Below are 22,932 nucleotides of genomic sequence, written 5' to 3' on the forward strand. Positions count from 1 at the left end.
CTGAAGTCTGGAACCCATGGCCTTCTCCCACTGCTGGGTGTCCACCTTACTGATGCTTTCTTTGCTAGGCCTTTTACTTCAGGTGCTGCTTGTTCGTTGGACTTCCTGCCATCAGTTTTGTCTTCAGTAATGTGTGTCCAGTTGGGTTGAGGTCGCTTGATTGACTTGGCCATTGAAGAATATTCCACTGCTTTGCCTCGGTTTGCTGCCGCAGTGTGTTTTGGCTCGGTGTCCATCTCTACTGTGAAGTGTCGTCCTGTCGGTTTGCAGCATTTGGCTAAATCTGAGCAGACAGTACAGCGCCCTCTGCACTTCAGAATTCATCCTGCAACTTCTGCAAATATTCACATCGTCAATAAACACCAGTGACCAACTTCCTTTGGCAGTCATGCATGCCTATGACTTAACACGGCCTCTACCATGTTTCACAGATAATATGGTGTGCTAAAGATCATGAGCCATTCCTTCTCTTCTCCAGAACTTCCAAAACTGGAACTGTTTTTTAAAAATATGTTCTAGCAAAGTCTAATCTGTTCTTCCTCTACTTGAGGCTTACCAGGCGTTTGCACCTTCTGGTAAACCCCCTGTCTTTACTTTCATGAAGTCTTCTGTTGATTGTAGGCTTTGTCTATGATAGGTCCAACTCCCAGAGAACATTGGTTCGGCTAAATGTTGTGAAGGGGTTCATTCTTCACCAAGGAAGGAATTCTGCAGTTGTCTTCTGTTGTCTTCTAGACCTTCTGGTATTACTGAGCTCACTAGTGTGCTCCTTCTTTTTAAGAATCTACTAAATAGTTGACTTGACCACTCCTGGTGTTTCTATGTGTATTGACTCAGGCACCGCAGGGAGTGGCAGCCTTTCCAGCAGCTCCGTGTACGACTTTATCTTTCTGCCTTTTTCTGTATTTCACTGATCACTCCTATTACTTTCTTTCATGAGGACTCGTTCCCTGGACACTTTTTACTACATGTGAATTTCCCCTTGGGATTAATAAAGTATCTATCTATCTATCTGTCTATCTATCATATAGTGCCTTTCACATCTATCTATCTATCTATTATATAGTGCCTGCCTATCTATCTATCTATCTATCTATCTATCTATCTATCTATCTATCATATAGTGCCTTTCACATCTATCTATCTATCTATTATATAGTGCCTTTCATATCTATCTATCTATTATATAGTGCCTTTCACATCTATCTATCTATCAATCATATAATGCCTTTCACATCTATCTATCTAATTATATAGTGCCTTTCACATCTATCTATCATATAGTGCCTTTCACTCTGTCTATCAATCATATAATGCCTTTCACATCTATCTATCTATTATATAGTGCCTTTCACATCTATCTATCTATCATATAGTGCCTTTCACATCTATCTATCTATCTATCTATCTATCTATCATATAGTGCCTTTCACTCTATCTATCATATAGTGCCTTTCCTATCTATCATCTCTCTAAAAGGGTTTGTTGTGTTTTCTCTGCCTAATGATGGCCTGTTTTTACTTGCATGGACAGCTCTTTGGACCTCATATTGAGAGTTCAGAGCGACAGCTTCGAAATGCAAATTCATCACTTGGAATAGAATACAATTTATTTTTCTATAGTCCGAAATCACACAAGAAGTGAAGTGCTGCAATGGACTTTAACAGGCCCTGCCTCTTGACAGCCCCCCGCCCCCAGCCTTGACTCTCTAAGAAGACAAGGAAAAACTCCCAAAAAACCTTGCAGGGGCAGTTCAAAGGGAAGACCCCTTTCCAGGTTGGTTGGGCGTGCCGTGGGTGTCAAAAAGAAAAAGGGGGTCAATACAATACAATACACTACGATACACAGAGCAGAACAAATCAACTGCAGACTTTGTACCTGCTTCATAGTTCATGAAAGGATGAGGGACCTGCTGACACCTGGCTATGGAACAGCCGGTCCGTCAAATGTCCAGACAATGAGGAGACCATGTATTAAAAATGGCTGTCATTCCTAAATGGCTCATACGATATTCCTGTTAACCCCTTTGACTTAATGCTGTAAGCCTACACTTCAATCATGTGATGATTTCTTCATTTCAAAGCCATTGTGGTGGCTTAGAGAGCCAAATAATGAAAATTGTGTCCCTGTCCAAATACTTCTGGACCCGACTGCAGGTGAGCACTGGTGCGCTCCGCATACAGCCATTTTTTTATCCGTTTTTCTTTTTCTTTTTTGCTTTGTTTTACAGAGGAAGTGAAGAAACTTTGTGTGACACAGTTCAATAACATTTTCTTTTTGGACTAAGGACCACGACCGAGCGTAACTGAGCTAACACTTTGACGTCTGTCAAGGCGGCCCTTACTTATTCGCCTCTTGCAATGCAATAATTTACACAAAAGGCCGCTGCAAGCTGCACTCATTTTGCATTTTTCTTTTTTTTTTCCCACTACCTTCTAATAATAATAAATTGAAATATTTTCATTTCATAGAAACAAATTCTTTTTCTAAATTATGTATGTAAATATTTATCAAAATCCAGTAACTGTTACAAAGAAATGTTTGAGTAGATTTTTCTAAACAGATTAAAAAAAAAAATCAGGTAAATTGGTTGAAGAGAATCGGAAGATCAACTTTGTAAGTTTACTGTATTTATTAAATTAAAGCCTCATGTCGTCATTATTGGATTTTTTTACATTACTGAAAATAAAAACATCTTATGATGGACTCGTCATTTCTGCCAAACGATAGCAGGTCGGCGGTCTGAGAGCTTTTTTTACTTTCCTTACATACAGTAGACACCCGCGGTACGTGTAGGAAGAGACGGTGGGTTTTCAATGAGTTCAGAAATTTTACACACCCCTGAACACAGTTGGACCGCTTTTGAAGGGACATCAGGAGGTAAGACTTTGAGCATCATAACTCCGAAACAAATCGCTCAATCCAGATGAAGCCTGCAATCGCTGTTAGCTCCATAAAATACTAGACGCCCACAGCAAAAGGTCTAGAAACAAAAAAGCCGATTTCTGTCTCTCTGGCAGGTCCACACTGTTCAGCGCGTTCATTGTCACCATTTACAGTGCGCCATCTGTTGGAATGTATTTTGTAATGCATGTAGTCATAAAATTCATTGTTATTTTTCATTCCAACAGATGGCGCACTGCTGTTGATTCTGAATAAAATGGCTCCAGTAGGTGTGAATTGTATTTTTTTGTTTTTTTTACACATTTGTGCCCCCACTTTTTTTGAATAGAGTTGACCCTACTGTTTTAAACCACCTAAATTGGTTTTACGAAAAGAAAGTCAGATATATCTTTTTTTGTTTGTTTTTTTTTAATGGCGTACCACATTTACAGGTCGATTCAGGTTGGTCGCTCTGGCTGGTCCACGTCGTTCAGCGTGTTCATTGTCACCATTTACGGCGCACCATCTGTTGGAATGTATTTTGTAATGCATGTAGTGATAAAATGCAGTTATTTTTTATTCCAACAGATGGCGCACCTCACACATTAGCACTGCTGTTGATTCTGAATAAAATGGCTCCAGTAGGTGTGAATTGTGTTTTTTTTTTTACACACTTGTGCCCCCACTTTTTTGAATAGAGTCGACCCCGCTGTTTTAAACCACCTAAATTGGTTTTACAAAAAGAAAGTCAGATACGTTTTTTTTTTTGTCTGTTTTTTTAATGGCGTACCACATTTACAGGTCGATTCAGGTTGGCCGCTTTTGATTGGTTATCATAATGGCAACACATGGCAAACAAAGGAGGTGGAAGGTGGGCTGAAAATAAAACCACAAATCCTCCAGTACTGACGTACTCCGGCTGTTTCAAGGTTGCATTTCTGCCCGCGGCCGCTCTCCTCTGCCATGTGTCACAGTTAAATAAAATGGTCAGCCACCAAAGCACTTTATTCTTTTAACCCCCCACCCATATATATATATATATATATAAAAAATAAACTTCTAAGCCATGATGGCCCCCCAGTCCCACCCTCACAAAATACAGTCCTAAACTGCAGTGTTAGTGAAAGGCTGACAGTCTTCAGAGGTTTCTGATCACGTCAAGATGGATGGACAGACTGACAAGCCCTCACTTTTATATAAAATATGGACCCTCTTTTTTTTCGTGCAGTTGTTCGCCACAGACAGGTTTGGCTTGTAGTCCTGCTGCGCAGAGCCGCCGCTTATTTTTTCTTTTTCTTCCCACCAGGTGGGCTCTTGGTGTGGGTGAATGACGAGCTGCCGCTCGAGTCGCCTTCTTTAATGGTGTCTGAATTGGACTTGAGTGCCTCTTCAGGGACCTCGGAGACGGGGGCTTGAGTGTCCTGAGTGGATTCTTCCGCCGCCTCCTGACTGAGATTTTGCTTCTCCTCCTCTTCGGTGGCTACCGCCGCCATTGCCGCCTCTTCCTCCTCCTCTGCTGCCGCCGCCGCTTCCTCCGCCTCCTTCAGCGCTTTCTCACTGCCCAGGGGGAAATAGACAAAGAAAACCGTCAAGCGCCGGGCACAAGGAGCGATGCCCAGACATTGGTGCTGTTTGGTACTGAAGGAGAGCCAATGCAAAATTAGGGGGTCTGCAAGTGGGCTGTGGCCCGGTTTGTGAAAGGTGCTACAGTGGGTTCAGTTCAGACCCCTCGTCTTACCACACACTTGCTCGTGGTGTAGATTTTAAATGTATAAATTTGACATTTTTGCCCGTCAATCTACACTTGGTAACAGCAGGTTTTCAGAAAGATTTGCAGATTTATTAAAAAATCCAAAACTGAAATCTCTCCTTCATAGAAAAGTATTTAGAGCCTTAACTCGGTACTTTGTAGAAGCCCCCCATTTCCAGCTTTTAGTCCTCTACAAGCTTTGCACCCCTGCAGTTAAGCACTTTTAGCACATTCTGCCCGGCAGATCCCCCTCAGACTCCGTTGGACTGAATGGCAAGCGTCTGTGAACTGCCATCTTCAGGACTCTCCACGTCCGTTCTGTGGGGTTTGGGTGGGCCACTCCAGCGTTGTCTTAGCCGTTTGCTTTGGGCCATTGAACCGTGTCCTCGGTGAGGTGGCATGGACTCTGACGCAGGTCTACTTCAAGTCCCTCTCTGTATTCCTCTCAATTCTGAGCGGCCGCCCTCTCCCCTGCACCCCCATAGCACGATGCTGCCACCACCATACTTCCCCGTAAGGGTGGGATTATGCAGGTGTTGAGCAGAGTGCCTGGTCTTCTCCAGACGCAGTGCTTGGAGTTCAATTTTATACCAATCAAGCCATATGCCTTTTCACTCAAGGATGGCTTCTGTCTGGCCAGTCTACCATAAATGGCTGACTGATGGGACTGTTTCTGCCAGGGGTTGTCCTTCCATCAGGTTCTCCCATATCAGCACAGGACTTCTGAAGCTCTGTCAGAATGACTATGGGGTTCCCGGTCACCTCCCAGACAAGGCCCTTCTTATCCTGTTACTAAATTTGGTCAGTTGGCCAACTGTGCTAAGAGTCCTGGTCATGTCAGACGTCTACCATTATCCCGATTATCGAGGCCACTGTGTTCCTAGGGACGCTCAGAGCATTAGGAGTGGTTGGTTGCCCTTGCCCTGATCTGTGCCTCACCATCAGTTTGATGACGGGGGTCTGCGGAGAGTTCCTTGGACTTCATGGCTTGCTTGTTGTCCTGACATGCAGGCGTGACATGTGGGACCTTCTATACACAGGGGCACACGCCTGGTTTTCTAAAGGATGTGTGCCTCAGGTGGGCTCCATTCAAGTTCTAGAAACATCTCAAGGGAGAATTAAAGGAGACAGGATGGACCTGAGCACAAGGTGGAGTGCCACTTCTAGGAAGGAGAGACTTCAGTTTTGTATTTTCTTAATAAATTTGCAGACCCTTTGGTAAACATGTCACTTTGTCATGATGGGTAATTGAGTGTTGACTGATGGGTAAAAATGGCACATTTCTCCTTTTAAAATGAAATCTTCAACAGAGTAAAGTGTGCAGAAAGCGGAGGGGTCTGAAGACTTTGTCTACCCACTGTATATAAAGTAAGATTTGTTTGCCACCAGCCCCCCGTTTTTTGTTTTTTTTTTATCATGCAAGTGATTTGAAAGACCCAATCATTGTCTTAAGTTGGGGAAGCAAAGACCGCTTACCCAGGTGGTCCTGGCCAGCCAGGGGGAGTTGGTGTCCCACCTACCGTGCTTCCATCTCTGCTTTTTCCTCGGCTATCCTATCGAGGGCCTCCTGCCTTAACCGGCTCTCCTCCGCCTCCCGTTTTAGAAGCTGGAAGTAGTCGAAAGTTGGGAAGAGCTTCTTAATAAAGAAGTCGTAGGTCTGACGATACCAGCAGTCCAACTCGCTCTCCTGCGTCTCTGAGGTCTCTTCAGCTGCGTCGAGAAAAAAATAAAAGAACTGCAGCGGCAACCAAACTGCCGGCTCGCGTTTTACCTCGACACTTTAACCAGTTAGACCAGGGGTCTCCAACTCCAGTACTGGAGGACCACCGAGGCTGCAGGTTTTCATTCTAACCCTTTTCTTAATGAGTAGCCTGCTAATTGACTTGTTCTTGAAGACTCGGACCCCTTAATTAGCAGCCAAACAATAATGAGATACGAAATGGAGCCAAAACAACGGGTGTCCATCATACAATATCTGAAAATAAAGAACGAGGAAGGTCTCAGGAGTGTCGATCTGCTCAGGTCCACAAAACATTTTGATAGAAAAGAGAAAATCCACAATTTCAGAAATGTCTGCGAACGCAACACGAGAGCAGCGACAAGCCACAGAATTAAAGAGCGAGTTTAATGGACGACGAGAATCGGCACCTCATTAGGCAGCTGGTTGGCGTTTGAGGCCCTGACTTAGTTGGTCTTCTGTCGGCTCCCTCACTTCACATTTCATTTCTGTTTGGGTGCCATTTAAGGAAAGAAAGAAATGAAGCAAATCAGAGGAACAAATCTTAAGAGAGAAGTCAATTAAAGTGAATTCACAAGAAGTTTAAACGGGGCACTCATTAAAAAAAGGGTTTAGAATGAAAACCTGCAGCCACGGTGGTCCTCCAGCACTGCACCAGGGGTCTCCAACTCCAGTCCTGGAGAGCTACTGTGGCTGCAAGTTTTCATTCTAACTCTTTTCTTAATTAGTGACCACTTGTTGCTGCTAATTAACCATTTCCCTTGAATTGAATGGACTTTTCTTGAGACTCTGACCGCTCAATTGAGTCTTTTTTCCTTAAAACATAAATTTGATGTGACGTGAGCCAATAGATGACTAACTAAGGTTGGGGCCTCAAACTCCAACCAACTTCACGTCATTCAGTTTCTAAATTTGCTAGTTAAACCCGTCATTTAATTCCATGGCAGTCATTTCCAAAACTGTTGATTTTCTTTCTTAAGAGCGCTGGCTGTCAAAATGTTTTGTGGACCTGAGCGGATCAACATTACTGAGGCCTTCACCTTTCTTTATTTTCAGTTCTTGTGTGATGGACGCAGGTTGTGGTTTATGTGTTGGTTCATTTTGTGTCTTAACATTGCTTGGTTGCTAATTAAGGGGCCCGAGTCTTAAGATGTGCATCAATTAAAATTAAGGCAAATTACCAGCAAAATCTGGTCACTAATTAAGAAACGGGTTAGGATGAAAACCTGCAGCCATAGCAGCTCTCCGGGCCTGGAGATGGAGACCCCTGGATTAGACTTTCCTCGAGTACATTTACAGTTCGGATTGGTTTCAGTTCCACTGTCATTTCCCAGCTCCATTAGAGAATAGAGAACAGAATCGCGGTATGTATCACCCAGAAAAAAGAGCAAGGGCGGTTAAAAAAAAAAAAAGTTTAATGTTAACCTTCTTGAGATTGGCGGTTACTTTAAATTAAAAAAAAGACAAAAGTTTCAATGCTGGACATTCAGAAGGACAATCCTGACCTTCCAAACCTGCTGGGATGTTTTGTGTGAGGTGACCAGCGGGCGTGGGCCGTTTCGTGACGGCATACTGCCATCTGGTGGGCACTGCTGAAAAGGCGTATCGGTGAACTTCTTTCTGTCTCCACTGTTCTTTCTTTCATATACAGTAATCCCTCGCTATATCGCGCTTCGACTTTCGCGGCTTCACTCTATCGCGGATTTTAAATGTAAGCACATCTAAATATATATCACGGATTTTTCGCTGGTTCGCCGCTTTCTGCGGACAATGGGTCTTTTAATTTATGCTACATGCTTCCTCAGTTTGATTGCCCAGTTGATTTCATACAAGGGATGCTATTGGCGGATGGCTTAGAAGCTACCCAATCAGAGCATGTGTTACATATTAACTAAAACTCCTCAATGCTATAAGATGATTCCCGCGTGGCGCTTGTTTGCTTCTCTCTATCTTTCTCACTCTCTCTGCCTGACGGAGGGAGTGTGAGCAGAGGGGCTGTTTGCACAGAGGACACGGACGCTCCTCTACAAAATGCCGCTTTATCGCGGTGCTTCTGTATACTTAAAAGCATGTATTGATTTTTTGATTGTTTGCTTTCCCCTCTCTCTCTCTCTCTCTCTCTCTCTCTCTCTGTCTGACATTCTCTGCTCCTGATGGCGCTCTTTTGAAGATAAGATATGTTTGCATTCTTTTAATTGTGAGAAAGAACTGTCATCTCTGTCTTGTCATGGAGCACAGTTTAAACGTTTGGCTAAAGGGTGTTATTTCATGTCTAGAGGGCTCTAATAATGTTAACAGGGTGGGAGAGTTTATAAGGGCTTAAAATATATAAAAATAACCATACAAACATATGGTTTCTACTTCGCGGATTTTCACCTATCGCTGGGGCTGGAATGCAACCCCCGCGATCGAGTAGGGATTACTGTACTTTATTAATTCATTCATGACATTTATACAGGATAGTGCAGGGAAACGGGAAATTTTGGAACGAGGTATTGGAGACCCTGGGGTGTCGGCAGCTGTTTGGGACCAACACGACCTCGTTTAGGACCCCTCGCCATTGGCAGTGGCGTAGCTCGAGTTCATGCCACTCGGGGCGGGGCTTCAATTTGCCGCCATCTAACATATCTGAACATGTTAATCAATTTAAATAGAAAATTAAAATGACGTCAAGGACTTAGACTCCATCTCTACAATACAATATAAAATCATTTTACAATCCCTCCCTTTCAAAGATCCAAGAGGACACTGGGAAAAAGATCTCTCAATTAATATATCAGAAAAGGAGTGGAAAGTAGCAATGCAGAGAATTCACTCGAGCTCCATATGCGCAAAGCATACAATTATACAACTTAAAATTATATATCGAGCACATCTGTCTCGACTAAAACTCTCCAAAATGTTTCCAGGGCGAGATCCAACCTGCGAACGTTGCAACCAAGTCCCAGCCTCACTGGGTCACATGTTCTGGGCCACGTACACCAAATTAACATTATTCTGGACAAAAATTTTTAATTACCTTTCAGACAGCCTTGGACTCACAATCCCTCCTAACCCATTAACAGCTAGATAGATAGATAGATACTTTATTAATCCCAAGGGGAAATTCACATAATCCAGCAGCAGTATACTGATACAAAGAAACAACATTAAATTAAATAGTAATAAAAATGAAAAAAATTTAAATAAAATTAATGTTAGCAGCTGTGTTTGGGGGTCTTCCAGAGGGGCTTAAAGTGGAGAAAGACAAACAAATTGTGATTGCATTCACTACACTCTTGGCACGCAGACTTATTCTCATAAACTGGAAGAACCCAAACTCTCCTCTTTTAAGTCAGTGGGAAACTGATGTGTTATATTATTTGAAATGGGAAAAAATCAAATACTCAGATAGAGGATCCGTACAGACTTTTTTCAAAACATGGCAGGATCTGATCAGTAATATTTTAAAATAAGTTCATCAAGCACAGAGAATTTATTAATTTAGGTATGTTTACAAGCCTTAAATTTAACGCCGTTTGGCTTGCTCTCTCTCTCTCAGGGGTGGGGATCGATCTGTTCTTAACTCAATTCTTCATTTTATAAAAACTTGATTGCTTTGTATGGATTGTAATAAAATTAATAAAAAATAAAAAAAAAGTGACGTATAGAAAAAAATGAAGCTACATTTTGCATAGATTTGTAAATATATAGAGAAACAGCAGAGAAAAGCCAAACAAAATGACCCCTTTTATTGGCGAACTAAAAAGATTACAATATGCAGGCTTTTGAGGCAACTCGGGCCCCTTCGTCAGGCGAGATGTAATTCAGAGACTGGAGTCCCCTGAGTTTATATGCACACAACTAGGACAAGAAACAACATTTTCTCAACGTTCATAATGGCTAACAGGGTACGACACTCTAGTACTATAGAGAAACGGTAATAATTTATCACATGTAATTATTTAGGGGTGGCACGGTGGCGCAGTGGTAGCGCTGCTGCCTCGCAGTTAGGAGACCCGGGTTCGCTTCCCGGGTCCTCCCTGCGTAGACTTTACATGTTCTCCCCGTGTCTGCGTGGGTTTCCTCCCACAGTCCAAAGACATGCAGGTTAGGTGGATTGGCGATTCTAAATTGTCCCTAGTGTGTGTTTGGTGTGTGTGTGTGTGTGTGTATGCACGCCCTGCGGTGGGCTAGCGCCCTGCCTGGGGTTTGTTTCCTGCCATGAGCCCTGTGTTGGCTGGGATTGGCTCCAGTAGACCCCCCCATGACCCTGTAGTTAGGATATAGCGGGTTGGATAAAGGATGGATGGGTAATGACACCACACGCATTCTTGTCAAAATGCACCTATGAACTGTAGTTGAGGCTGAAATGAATTATTAAATAACTGCAAAAAGTGCTCCCATAATAAAATAAATTTGAATTTATGGAGGGCCTTTCACGAACCCAAGGTCGCCTTACATCCATCCATCCATCCTCTTCTGCTTATCCAGGGTCCTCCCACAGTCCAAAGACATGCAGGTTAGGTGGATTGGCGATTCTAAATTGGCCCTAGTGTGTGCTTGGTGTGTGGGTGTGTTTGTGTGTGTCCTGCGGTGGGTTAGCACCCTGCCCAGAGCCCTGTGTTGGCTGGGATTGGCTCCAGCAGACCCCCGTGACCCTGTGTTCGGATTCAGCGGGTTAGAAAATGGATGGATGTGTGTAATTATTTATAAGCATCCACTAGACAAGACTATCGTATAGACGCTGCACTGAGAAGCCGTGTTCTGATTATCAGTTTCATAAATTTCCGCTGCGAAAACCAGAAGCAGTGGTGTGCACAAGTGGCAGGTGGGGATGTTTTCTGCACAGAGCAAGAACGCATTCGGATTGACGACGAAACGAAATACTAAATTGTAAATTCATTGTTTATCTTGCTAGAAATTCTTATCGGTGTTTATGCTCGTTTCTGTTGTCACCTCATAAATGTCAACTGCTGTGTCTGATGCCATCTCAGAAGGACAGCCTGAAATTCATTTTTGAAGCATTTGTGGATAAAAATCAGAGACTCTGACTTTCTTCATACATGAGTGATATTTTTCCGAACCCTGCTGCTTACACACGAATTGCGCTGAGCCTTTTGGCCAATAAGGCCGTTCCCAAACATGTGCCGCCCTGCGCTTCACAAGTTGTAATTCATGTTTTATATTAAGATCTTTAACATGGCCAACAGCCCAAACCCTACCTGTACTCGGACACGGGACCTCAGGCGCCTGGCCTTCCCCCAGTGCGGGCATCGACTGCACCAGGACGTCAGCACCTCTGTCTTCCGGTTGGCCACTGGCAGACTCTGTGCCCACAGAAGCAGACTGGCATCCGCTGCTCCGGCCTGAAGGCGAGAGTGCAATGAGGTGTGTGAGTACTTACATGAAATGATCTGCCATGCTCCAGCCTCGCTTGTCCCCGCTCTCCCCCAAGTGCGTCCCCCACCCCAGCCACACTGTGGCCCTCCTCTCGCCTGTTGTTGCCGAGTCTGGACTGTGAAGGTCCTTCAGCTCCTAATCTTCTCCACTGAGGTCTGCTGGCCTCTTTTCTTTATTTAATTTAACCTTCACTGTGGCCGTTTGGCTTCCAGTGTAAGTGACAGCTATTGGTGCCACTGCCGTTCCTCATTTACACTCTTCAGCGGGGTCAGTGTCTCAATTGTATTTGTAGGCAATGTGAAAGGCGCTATATATAAAAACACAGTAACTGGCTGCCCAGGCAGGCTCAACAGTAACCTCATCCCCTCTCCACCCGAGCCAGACGTGACACTTACGTTCGTTGGACTCCATTTTCTCTCTCCTGGACGATCGGACATGTGGATGAGTACCGGCAGTTTTTTCAGGTGTAGAAGCACTAGGCAGACGGGACTGAAAAAACACACACACAAAAAAAAAGAAAAGTTAGAATTGAATTTTGGGCTGCAGACACGCAGAAGAGCTGACCAAACTGCGAGGGCCTGGCCTATAAATCAGGTGCCAAGGGTAAAAATGGCCGCTCCAGACCAGTAAGAGTAAAACTGACCCGACTGGCAGAGACGACCAGTATTTGGACGAAGGACCATCAACAGGTGGCACCACTGACTGCCCTTGCAGGAAATTACAACCCACAATACCCCATGAATTTCTTCCCCTGTTTGCACATGTGGCACACTCCTTCAAAGATCAAACTATGCAAATGACCCACGTGGTCCTCCACGGCCAGCAAAACAAGAAAGGGTCCCGCAAACCTGCGGCAAGCCTCCATCTTCCAGTAAAGCCCAGACAGAGAGAGCCTGAGTGTACACCACGCCATTTTCAGGAGCTGCAGAGGTGGCCAAGGCCAATCCTAGCAGCACTGGCACGCAATGGGACCATTTAGACCCGTCTTGGGGTTGGCCTTGAAGCTGGCATCACCCTACACAACTTTTCAATGCAGCATTTAGGGTGGGCAAGCACTACGCGAGTTTATGACATCAGGGGTTTGGTTGCCTTCTCACACACTCGCTGACTTGTTGGTACTGACAGCAGTCCTACCTTATATGGTTTTATGGGCTCACGAAAGACCTTCTGAGCAAATTCTTGAATGGCGAGACTGAGGGTGCCCACACAATTTGACGCTGTGGAGAACGATGCGATGTTTCATCCACATAGTGACTTTTGTTTTGTACAGTAGGCTGAACACAGCTGAGCTCGCTATCAGCACTAATCTGAATCTCTCGTGGCTTGCCGACTACGCTACTTATGGTAGAAACGCAAATTCACAGGGCCCTTATTGTCACGTGTACAAAATCCAGTGAAGTTCTTACTTGTGCGTGCTACACAAGACCGCTCTCCAGCTCCGTGTTTTAGGGTCAGCAGTGGACTTTCTTTTTCACATGACTGTAAATATGGCCTGATGTTTGTTACATTATATCACTTTTATCTAAAGACGAACATCAAATCTCGATACAGTATGTCCACAAATGTTAGCAGAGAAAAAAAAAAAGACATATCATGGGGTGCACTTACTTTTTCACAAGACAGTTTCTTAAGTAGGAGACACTTTATCACATATTCCAGAACACCAGAGTAACATTTAGGTGCTCACCGGCTACTGAGCAGTTACCTGACCGCCTGACATCTTACATCCCATTGGAAATTCCGTCATTTAAGGTGTCATAAAGGAAACCATCAGTGACGCGTGGCATTGGTGGAAGTATGGACTGTGCTGCCCCCTTGTGGGGAAACCAAGCCTCACAAGAGGTCTAATGCACCGACCAGCATGCATGCCTAAGCAGTAACTACAGCACACGTACTGGAGATGAAATGTGCAGAACACAGCTATGGGTGGGCGGTGGGCTGGCATACAAACTGTGCCCCTCAGTACTTCAGGGACTTTTCTGTTTTTTTGTGTTTCAATATGGCAGTCCAATGAGACGGTGGTGCAGTAAACCCAAGATGGTGGGGCTGTGTGCCGGTGTTTCTGGCTTCTTCGGCTCCCTACACGCCCCCTATTGGCTGATGGGGGTCCTTTAGGGCAGGCAGTGCTTCTGGTGTCGTGACCCACTTTTTCCCACTTAAGTTCATTCACAACCGCCCCGTTTGGACCCTCCTTGGACACAACCAATCCCGTTTGTGTATCAAGCATAATTTTCGGGGGTTGCCTTTGTTAAATCGAATGCAATTGGGGGTGGCACTGAGCACAATTGTCAGAGCAGCAGCCCACCACCACCCACTACCATTATCCCCAATCGCAACTTGTGAATTATTATGGGCTGTCTTGTCTTTCACGCTAAGCCAGCACTTCTGCTATTGGTCCAGAATACCCGCCAGCCCCCATGGTGCCTTTGCTGAACGTACCCCGAATACCTGCTCGCTCAGGATGCTATGGCCAGTTTCGGGGGGCTCCGGCCCCTCGCAGGTTTTCTCCTCTGTGGTGACTGCGGTCGTCATACTGCTGCCAGCACTCCCGAGTGCCTCCAGCTTTCCAGTGCTCGGAGCGCGGACCTCGGCGCACACCAGCAAAGTCTCGAAGAATCCCAGAAAAGTGACCTGAAGAATAAAAAACAAGCAGGGGGATTAGATTAGCGCACTTGACATGTGTACGGACCCCGGACCGAGAGGAGCATCTCTCTCCGACTTTGGTGGGCAAATCTGCCATATCACAGGTGAGGATTCTGGGTGTAAAAGGCCCAGGTGGTCACTATCAATAATGGACACTAATATTGTGGCAGGTGACTTGTGGAGCAGTGGTGTCAGTCCAGGGCACTGGAGGATGATGGGAAGCGTGACTGAAGTCCCCCATGCCTGTAGGGGGCAGCAGAAACACTTGTCATCTAATGTTTGTGTAAAGTGACAGACAGTAGACATCAGGACTGCCAGCTCTGCCGGGAGATGGAAAGTCCCCTTTAGCTTAGCTGGGTGAGCTGCCACTTCAGATTTGGTGGCCCCGGGTTCAAGACGAGACTGTCCATGTGAGGACGTAAGATTGACTGAGGCGAGACCCTGCTTTCCAATATGGGATGTCGGTGGCCTGGCCCCTTACGGCAGAAGTCCCAGCTTACAGAGATGCATGGGGTCACTGGAGGAGTTCTTAACACCCAGGACTTGGTGCAGCTCCATGCAGGAACTTCAAAGGTCCATTTGTGTGTGACAAGCGTACAACTGGCAGGAGGAGGAGGAGGAGGAGGAGAAGTGGTAGCCAAAGAGCAAAGGACCAGAATAGAAGTGGTGAGCAGGGCAAGGCGGTCAAGTGGGCTGTCCAGATGGCCTACCTGGTGAACCACGAGTGACCTTTGGTTAGGTGGTCCCAGAGGGCTCTATGACTTTTTTAATAATTTTGTTCTAAATATTTTCACACTCTCATCCCCTAAACTGCAATACCTTTCTGTTTATTACATTTCTGCTCTCATAAAACCTTTTGTTTTTTACACTCGCTGGCCAATTTATCAGGTACACCTCTTCAATTGCTTGTTAAAGCAAATATTTAATCAGCCAATCACGTGGCAGCAACTCAATGCGTTTCAGCCTGTAGACCTCGTCAAGACCACCTGCTGAAGTTCAAACCGAGCAACAGAATGGGGGAGAACGGCGACTGAAGTGACTTTGAACGTGACGTGGCTGCTGCTGCCAGATGGGCTGCTCTGAGTATTTAAGAAGTTGCTGGTCTACTGGGATTTCCACACACAACCATCTCCAGGGATTACAGAGAGTGGTCCAAAAAAGGGAAAACACCCAGTGAGGGGCAGGTCTCTGGTGAAAATGACAGAGGAGAATGGCCAGACTGGTTTAAGCTGACAGAAAGACCACAGGAACTGAGGTGTGCAGAAGAGCATCTCTGAACACACAACAAACATATCAAGCCTTAGAGCAGGTGGGCTACGGCAGCAGGAGACCACAGTGGGTGACACTCCTGTCAGCTAAGAACAGGCCACTGAGGAGACAATTCACACGGGCTCACCAAAATTGGACAACAGAAGATCAGAGAAACGTTGCCTGGTTGTCTCGATTTCTGCTGCAACATTCAGATGGTGGGGTCAACAACGTGAAAGCAGGGATCCATCCTGCCTTGTACCAACAGTTCAGGCTGGTGCTTGTGATGCTGTGGGGGTATTTTCTTGGCACACATTGGCCCCTCAGTACCAATTGAGCCTCGTATAAATGCCACAGCCTATCTGAGTATTGTTGCTGACCATGTCCATCCCTTTATGTCCCCATTTTCTGATGCCTACGTCCAGCAGGGTAACGCGCCATGTCACAAAGCTCAGATCATCTCAAACTGATGGCTTGAGCATGACAACGAGTTCACTGGACTCAAATGGCCTCCACAGTCACCAGATCTCAATTCAGTAGACCACCGATGGGATGTGGTGGAACGGGAGATTCACATCATGGACAAATCGGCAGCAACTGCGTGATGCCATCATGTCGATATGGACCACAAACCCTGAGGAGGTTTTCCAGCACTTTGATGAATCGGTGCCATGAAGAATGACGGCAGTTTTGAAGACAACGGGGGAGACCAACTGGGTACTAGCGAGATGTACCTAATAAAGTGGCCGGGGAGCGTGTTTGGCCAACTTGGCTTTCATTTGAGTCGCGGGTCCCAGCAGGCCACACCGTCCACCCAGTCTTTGGCTTTTACTGCCAGAGTCCGGACAGACAGAGGAATGAGCCCAGCAGGGGGCACCACGTCATCCCCCCACACTCACTTAGAGTCACTTTTTTGCCATCATCTGCTACTATAAGTGGCCATAACTTCATTGTACAGTCGATCCTCAGCATTTGTACGTTTAAAATTTCGACTCGATTTTATCGATGTCCTCAACTTTACTTTTGCATTGGCAGCCGCACACGCCTGCGTTTTCTGTTCTGCCGTTGGCTCGCTCGGTCGCAGTCTTTGCCATCCTAAAAAAACGAGGAGCTGCGGCTTCCTTATCAACGTCTCGGGGTCCGCAGGCAGTCGAAGGCCCGGGCACAACCGGGGAACTCGAGGAGCTGACTGGTGAACGACCCGCCTGTCATTCTGATTTACAAACAAGCGGGTCGTCCAATAGGTGACAAGTGTGGGCCGGCACTCTAGTCATGTGACATTCAGATTGGCCAATCCTGGTCAGAGAACGTTGAATGGGGCTGTCGTTAAATGGCCTGCCTGTCAAGTTTCACACGACTGAGTCTTTACAAACCGCAAGAAATAAAAACACTGTGGTGGGCTGGCACCCTGCCCGGGGTTTGGTTTGTTTCCTGCCTTGTGCCCTGTATTGGCTCCAGCAGACCCCCGTGACCCTGTAGTTAGGATATAGCAGGTTGGATAATGGATGGATGGAAGAAAGAAAAACATCAGAACTTCGTACGGGGCATGCAACGTGGCACATAAGCGCCGAAATGCTGAACTTTAATTGCTGTGGTAAATGAAGGAATGATGTTCTGCAGGTTTTGAATTTTGACTTATAGGTTGGCACTGGGGGGACCCACACACATGGGGGCCGAGCTTAAAGAAGGAAATCCAACAGTCAGTCTAAAATGATGGCATGCGGACATGGGGAGAACATGCAAACCCCACACCGCCGGCAAAGCAGCCGAGAATGGAGCCGGAGTCCGAGTGCTGTGCCGCCTTGCTGCCCTCACATGGACGTGCATTGAATTATCGGCCACGTTTCAGATACAGAATGCCAACTCCAGACGTGGCTTGGCCGCAGTTTAATGCAGCGCCACCATCGGTGAACACGAAGATCCCATCACTCGCTTGTTATGGAGCGTAAGTCCTACCTCAGCCTCCAGATTGCTGTACTCTCCATTATAAACGCTGGGGATGTCTTCAACGATGATTTCCACAAATCTCTTGGGCGTCAGCTCTGGTGTGAATAAATCGAGGTCCTGCGAGAGGAGAACAGCAAAGCGGACTGGTGAAGAATGGAAGGCAAAGACACTGCTGCCCTCGCTCTTAAAAAGCAAAGATTTGATGACGTTTGTTAATACGAATAACACAGCATATTGAGAGGGGCGAAGTGCTCATCAGCACAACTGTATATGAGACACTAAAGCAATAATCTCCTAAAAGTTAGGGAGTGCAGACTACAAACAACAAACAGCCCAGGATGGGGTGCCCTGCCAGGCGGTTACGGGACCCGCTCACTCGGGCCAATCACCAGTTCACACAACTTGCACGTGTCTGGGGATGGGACAGGCGAACCAAAGTACCACCACAAGCACAACGAGGGCATGATGCCCTCATAAAGACAGGACTTGATCCACGAGGCACTGATGCTTACTGCTGCTCCATTGTGCCAGTCGGGTATAACTTACTGGGAGCCGCTGAAATGATCTGTCAGACACGTTAAATTAAAAAATGACACTGCCCTCTAGTGGAGAAAAAAAGAAGCTCCTCCATTGGACCAGGCTGTTACATTAAGGAGAGTTGAAATTAAAAACCCGTTACTGCCCTCTAGTGGAGAAGAGGAAACATCTGGTAGATTTCATTCATTCTGCTGGACTAAAAATGCAATATTTTAAATTAAAAAATGATACTGCCATCTAGTGGAAGAAGAAACATCTCGTAGATTTCTATCACCCTGTTTGACTAAAAATGAGGTATTTTTAAAATTAAATTTAAAAATAAGTTGCATCTTTGCCTGAAGAAGGGCCCTGAGTTGCCTCAAAAGCTTGCATATTGTAATCTTTTTTGTTAGCCAATAAAAGGGGTCATTTTACTCGACTTCTCGCTACAATCATAATGGCTAACACGGTAGAACACCCTAGTCTTTAAAATTTTTTAAAATGCTACCACCATCCAGAGCAAAAAAGAAGCTCCTCCATCGTGCCAGTCTGTTACACTAAGAACAGTTGAAAGTAAAAAACACGTTACTGCTGTCTAGTGAAAGAAGAAACATCTGGTAGATTTCTTTCGCCTCTTTTGACTAACAACGCTTTATTTTAAATTCAAAAACTTGTTACTGCCATCTAGTGGACAAATAAAAGCCATGCACAATATTTTGCTCCCATTACAGCATTCCAATTTACAGTTCAAAAACATGTCTCATCCACCTTGTGGAAAAAGAAAGATAGGATTTTTTTTTTCCTTTTAAGACAAAACATATTTGAAGTTCACAGATGTGTTAATACCACCAACACAAAAAATAAATAGAAAATCCGGTCAACCTGCTCCCATTTAACTGACTGTGCTGTATTTAAAATTCAAACACGTTACTGCCATCTAGTGGTCAAGCAATGATCAGGTACAGTACCACAGTAGTTCTATGTTGGTTTAATCAGGATGCTAAATTGGCCTTGATATGTTTGTAGGTGTGGGTGTGGATGTTGGGGAGGGGGGGGTTTCATCATATGATGGACTGGCGCACCCCCACCCCCAAACCCGAGACTATTCCTGCCTTGTACCCGATGCTTGCTGGGTTAGGCTTCAGATGTCCTGCAGGCCTGCTTTGGACAACCAGGCTTAAGAAGATGGATGGATATTTCAAACACATTACTGCCATCTAGTGGACAAACAAAGATCAGGTAATTCCCCCATTCTCAACCTCCCCAATTACACTAACACAGTAGTTCTAGGATGTGTGAACTGGTGATGCTAACCTGGCCCTGACGTGTGTGTGTGTGCTCACCCTGACATGGACTGGTTTCCTGTCTATGGGTGGTCCCTGCCTTGTCCCTACCGATAATCACTCAGAAAAGCTCCAGCTGCAGATAATTCCCCCGTTCCTAACCTCCCCAAATACACTAACACCGTAGTTCTATGATGTGTGAACTGGTGATGCTAACCTGGCCCTGATGTGTGTCTGCGAGTTCACCCAGAGATGGACTGGCGTCCTGTCCAGGTGTCATTCCTGCCTGATGAATACTCAGATAGGCTCCAGCTGCCCCACAGCCCTGCTCTGGATTAAGAGGGTCTGGAAGATGGATGGATATTTCAAACACGTGTTACTGCCATCTAGTGGAAGAAGAAAAATCTGGTAGATTTTCTTTCACCAGTTTGACTACAAATACATGCTATTGCCATCTAGTGGACAAATAAATACTAGGTACATTTTTTTCCCTCCAATAAACTAATTGCTGCGGTGGGCTGGCGCCCTGCCCAGGGTTTGTTTCCTGCCTTGTGCCCTGTGTTGGCTCCAGCAGACCCCCGTGACCCTGTAGTTAGGATATAGCGGATTGGATAATGGATGGATGGATAAACTAATTGAGTTTATAGTTCAAAAGCATGTTACTGCCATCCAGTGGAAAAAGAAAGCTAGGGATTTCTTTTCTTTTTCCATGATAACAGGCAGGTTCATTTTTAGGATGATTCTAAGTTGGTCCTGATGTGTGTGTGTCTGTGTGTGTGTGTGTGTGTGCTCACCCTGATATGGACTGGTGTCCTGTCTATGGGTGGTCCCTGCCTTGTGCCCACCAATGATCACTCAGAAAGGCTCCAGCTGCTCCACAGCCCTGCTCTAGATACGCGGGGTAGGAAGATGGATGGCTATTTCAAACACATTACTGCCATCTAGTGGTCAAACAAAGATCAGGTACTTTATTCTCTCACCACTCAACTAATAGAGCAGTTCTAGTTCCAGAATGTATTACTGCCACCTAGTGGAGAACGATCCATCCATCAGTTTTCTTCACCCATTCATTCCATTACGTTGTCACGGGGTGCCGTGCCAGCGCACATCTTTGCAGTGTCAGATACAGGACATGCAGCAGTCCTAGATATGGACACCGGGGTCACTTTGGAGTCATTGAGCCGATTCAGGTGGATGCCCTGCTGCCATCTAGTGGCGAAGCAGTGAAGGACAGATGCTATCTCCAGTGATCAGCCCAAAGACAAAATATTCTTTGCAGTTTTAGGGTCAAAAATGGAATTTTAGTGCATTAAATGAATAGAAGAGTAGGTGACACTCACCCTGAGCAGCCACATGAAGTCCCTGATGCGTATGGAGTCCTTCCTCCACGTCGTGGAGCTCTGCTCACACCAGGCCCTGTAGATCTCCCAGCACTTTTCAATGTAGTTGACAGCAATGACGGTGTGCTGGTGATTTTTAAAAAAGCTGCCTGTGGCAGAAACAGAAAAGAGCAGCCAGGAGAAGACTAGGGAAGTGGCTGCCACCAGGATGCCCACGTATTCCCCACACGTCCCACTACTCACCTTCTACATGCTTTGCTTTCGGAAGGACGTTGTCCTCCATTAGTTTAGAGAAACAGGAAGCTAAAACGGCACTGGGACCGCTGCAATGAGACAAAAGGTGACAGTCACGATTCTCGGCAGCGGAGCAGCAAAGCACCGAGTCCTAGGTGACAACGGGGTGGCAGCAGCAAATGACCTCCGCACTAGAGCCAGTGGAACTTTGAGAGCTCTGTGAACCATCTTCAAATGGAACGTGGCTCAGTGGCTTTGTGTGACCTCAACACTGTAACCAAAGTGACCTCAGAACTGTGGCCTGGCAGCACAATGTGCCCTCTGCAGTGTAGTCCAATGCTGGCAACCTGACCAGGGTACCATAGTCTGATGTCTTTATGTGAAGTCATCCCCGTGGCTTGATGGCAGCGTGTCACCTCAGCACTGTGGCCCGATGACCCCGCAGTCAGACAGCAGTGTGCCACCCCCTCACTGTGGCATCGACGGGGTGGTTTGCGACGTGCTGTACTGAAATGGCAGCGTGGGACCTAACGTAAGCGCCACACCTCACAGACTCAGCAGCCTTGTGTGATTTCTGTGCCAGCCACTCGCTGTAGCACTGCCACCTAACCTGTGTGTGTTGCATTGTGTCTTGTCTGTCTTTTGTGTGCTTTTCGTCACTGCCTGGGGGGCTTCCTCTCAGATTCGGGTCAGGCTGTGATTGTTGGCATTGGGTGGGATCTGGAAGGCCGACAAAAACACAGCCAATGAAGGGTCGGAGCGGAGAATTTAAAATCGGCGAGAAGGAAATGACCGGGAGAAGGAATAGTCATCGTGCGTTGCAAGGGAAAATAGAACGGACACTATCGGCGCAGAGGGAAAAAAAGTAGAAACGTCTCGCCCGGAACGCTGGGACGACGTTAGTGAGGTGGCCACCTGTGCGCCTTGTTTCTTTCTTCCTTAAGACTGTCCTTAGGCTTGGATTGCCGATTTCGGAGGGTGAGATCTGTGACGTTTTTTTTAGCGCCGTCATCCATCTTCCCTCGATCCCTTCCCAATCTGATTGCCCTCATCACACAGTTCTCCTTCCTTCATGGATGATAACCCTTTGGACTGGATTTGTGTAAATATATAGATATATAAACTGCTCAAAAAAATTAAAGGCACACTTTGAAAACACATCAGATCTCAATATGGAAAAAAAAAAATCCTGCTGGCTATCTCTACTGATTTGGACTGATATGGTGATGTGTGAGGAACGAAAGGATGGAAATGAAAATGATCAACGAACAGAGGGACACCCCGAAAATCAAAGGGAAAAAATGATGGGGCAGGCAGGCAGGCAGGCGAGTCAATTTCATGGCAGCAACTCCAAATCGTACTCAGTAGTTTGTATGCCCGACAATGTCCTAATGAGATGGTGTCCTGGGGGATCTCCTCCCAGATCTGGACCAGGGCATCACGGAGCTCCTGGACAGTCTGAGGTACAACCTGGTGGCGTCGGATGGACCGAAACATAATGTCTCACCCAGAGGTGTTCTGTTGGATTGAGGTCAGGCGAACGGTGGGGCCAGTCAATGGTGTCAATGCCTTCATCCTCTCGCAAACACAAGAGGTCGGCCATTGTCGTTTACCAGGAGGAACCCAGGAGCCACTGCACCAGCATAGGCTCCGACAATGGGTCCAAGGATTTCCTCCCTATACCTAATGGCAGTCAAGGTGCCATTGTCTAGCCTGTAGAGGTCTGTGCGTCCCTCCATGGATATGCTTCTCCAGATATACCATCACTGACCCACCACCAAACCGGTCACGCTGAACGATGTCACAAACAGCATAATGTTCTCCAGGCCTCTCCAGACGCTTTCAGGGTGAACCTGCTCTCATCTGCAAAAAGCACAGGGCGTCTGCCAATTCTGGTATTCTATGGCAAATGCCAATCGAGCTCCACGGTGCCCACTAGAGGACGTTGGGCCCTCAGGCCACCCTCAT

At 46.1% G+C, this 22,932-nt stretch overlaps 2 protein-coding genes across 10 annotated transcripts in view; one reads left to right on the forward strand and one right to left on the reverse strand.

The window, feature by feature from the left end:
- Positions 1 to 2,729, forward strand: part of ccz1 (CCZ1 homolog, vacuolar protein trafficking and biogenesis associated) — a 52,161-nt gene extending 49,432 nt beyond the window's left edge. For both annotated transcript variants that reach the window (XM_039773880.1, XM_039773881.1), the window contains one exon: positions 2,231 to 2,729. In XM_039773880.1, coding sequence (XP_039629814.1) covers positions 2,231 to 2,286 — 56 coding nt within the window. In that variant the 3' untranslated portion in view covers positions 2,287 to 2,729. The remainder of the gene's footprint in view (positions 1 to 2,230) is intronic.
- Positions 1 to 22,932, reverse strand: part of rsph10b (radial spoke head 10 homolog B) — a 59,499-nt gene that overhangs the window by 22,608 nt on the left and 13,959 nt on the right. For 6 of the 8 annotated variants that reach the window (XM_039773876.1, XM_039773879.1, XM_039773872.1 and 3 more), the window contains 8 exons: positions 20,974 to 21,053; positions 20,731 to 20,879; positions 17,601 to 17,708; positions 14,193 to 14,384; positions 12,149 to 12,242; positions 11,576 to 11,719; positions 6,154 to 6,343; positions 3,641 to 4,440 (listed from right to left, as the gene is read on the reverse strand). In XM_039773876.1, the coding sequence (XP_039629810.1) occupies positions 4,164 to 4,440; positions 6,154 to 6,343; positions 11,576 to 11,719; positions 12,149 to 12,242; positions 14,193 to 14,384; positions 17,601 to 17,708; positions 20,731 to 20,879; positions 20,974 to 21,053 (1,234 nt within the window). In that variant the 3' untranslated portion in view covers positions 3,641 to 4,163. Of the gene's footprint in view, positions 1 to 3,640; positions 4,441 to 6,153; positions 6,344 to 11,575; positions 11,720 to 12,148; positions 12,243 to 14,192; positions 14,385 to 17,600; positions 17,709 to 20,730; positions 20,880 to 20,973; positions 21,054 to 22,932 lie in introns of those variants that run through there. The other 2 variants (XM_039773877.1, XM_039773878.1) reach the window with 2 other exon arrangements.

Source organism: Polypterus senegalus, chromosome 13 (assembly GCF_016835505.1).
Source record: "Polypterus senegalus isolate Bchr_013 chromosome 13, ASM1683550v1, whole genome shotgun sequence".
Lineage (NCBI taxonomy): Eukaryota > Metazoa > Chordata > Cladistia > Polypteriformes > Polypteridae > Polypterus > Polypterus senegalus.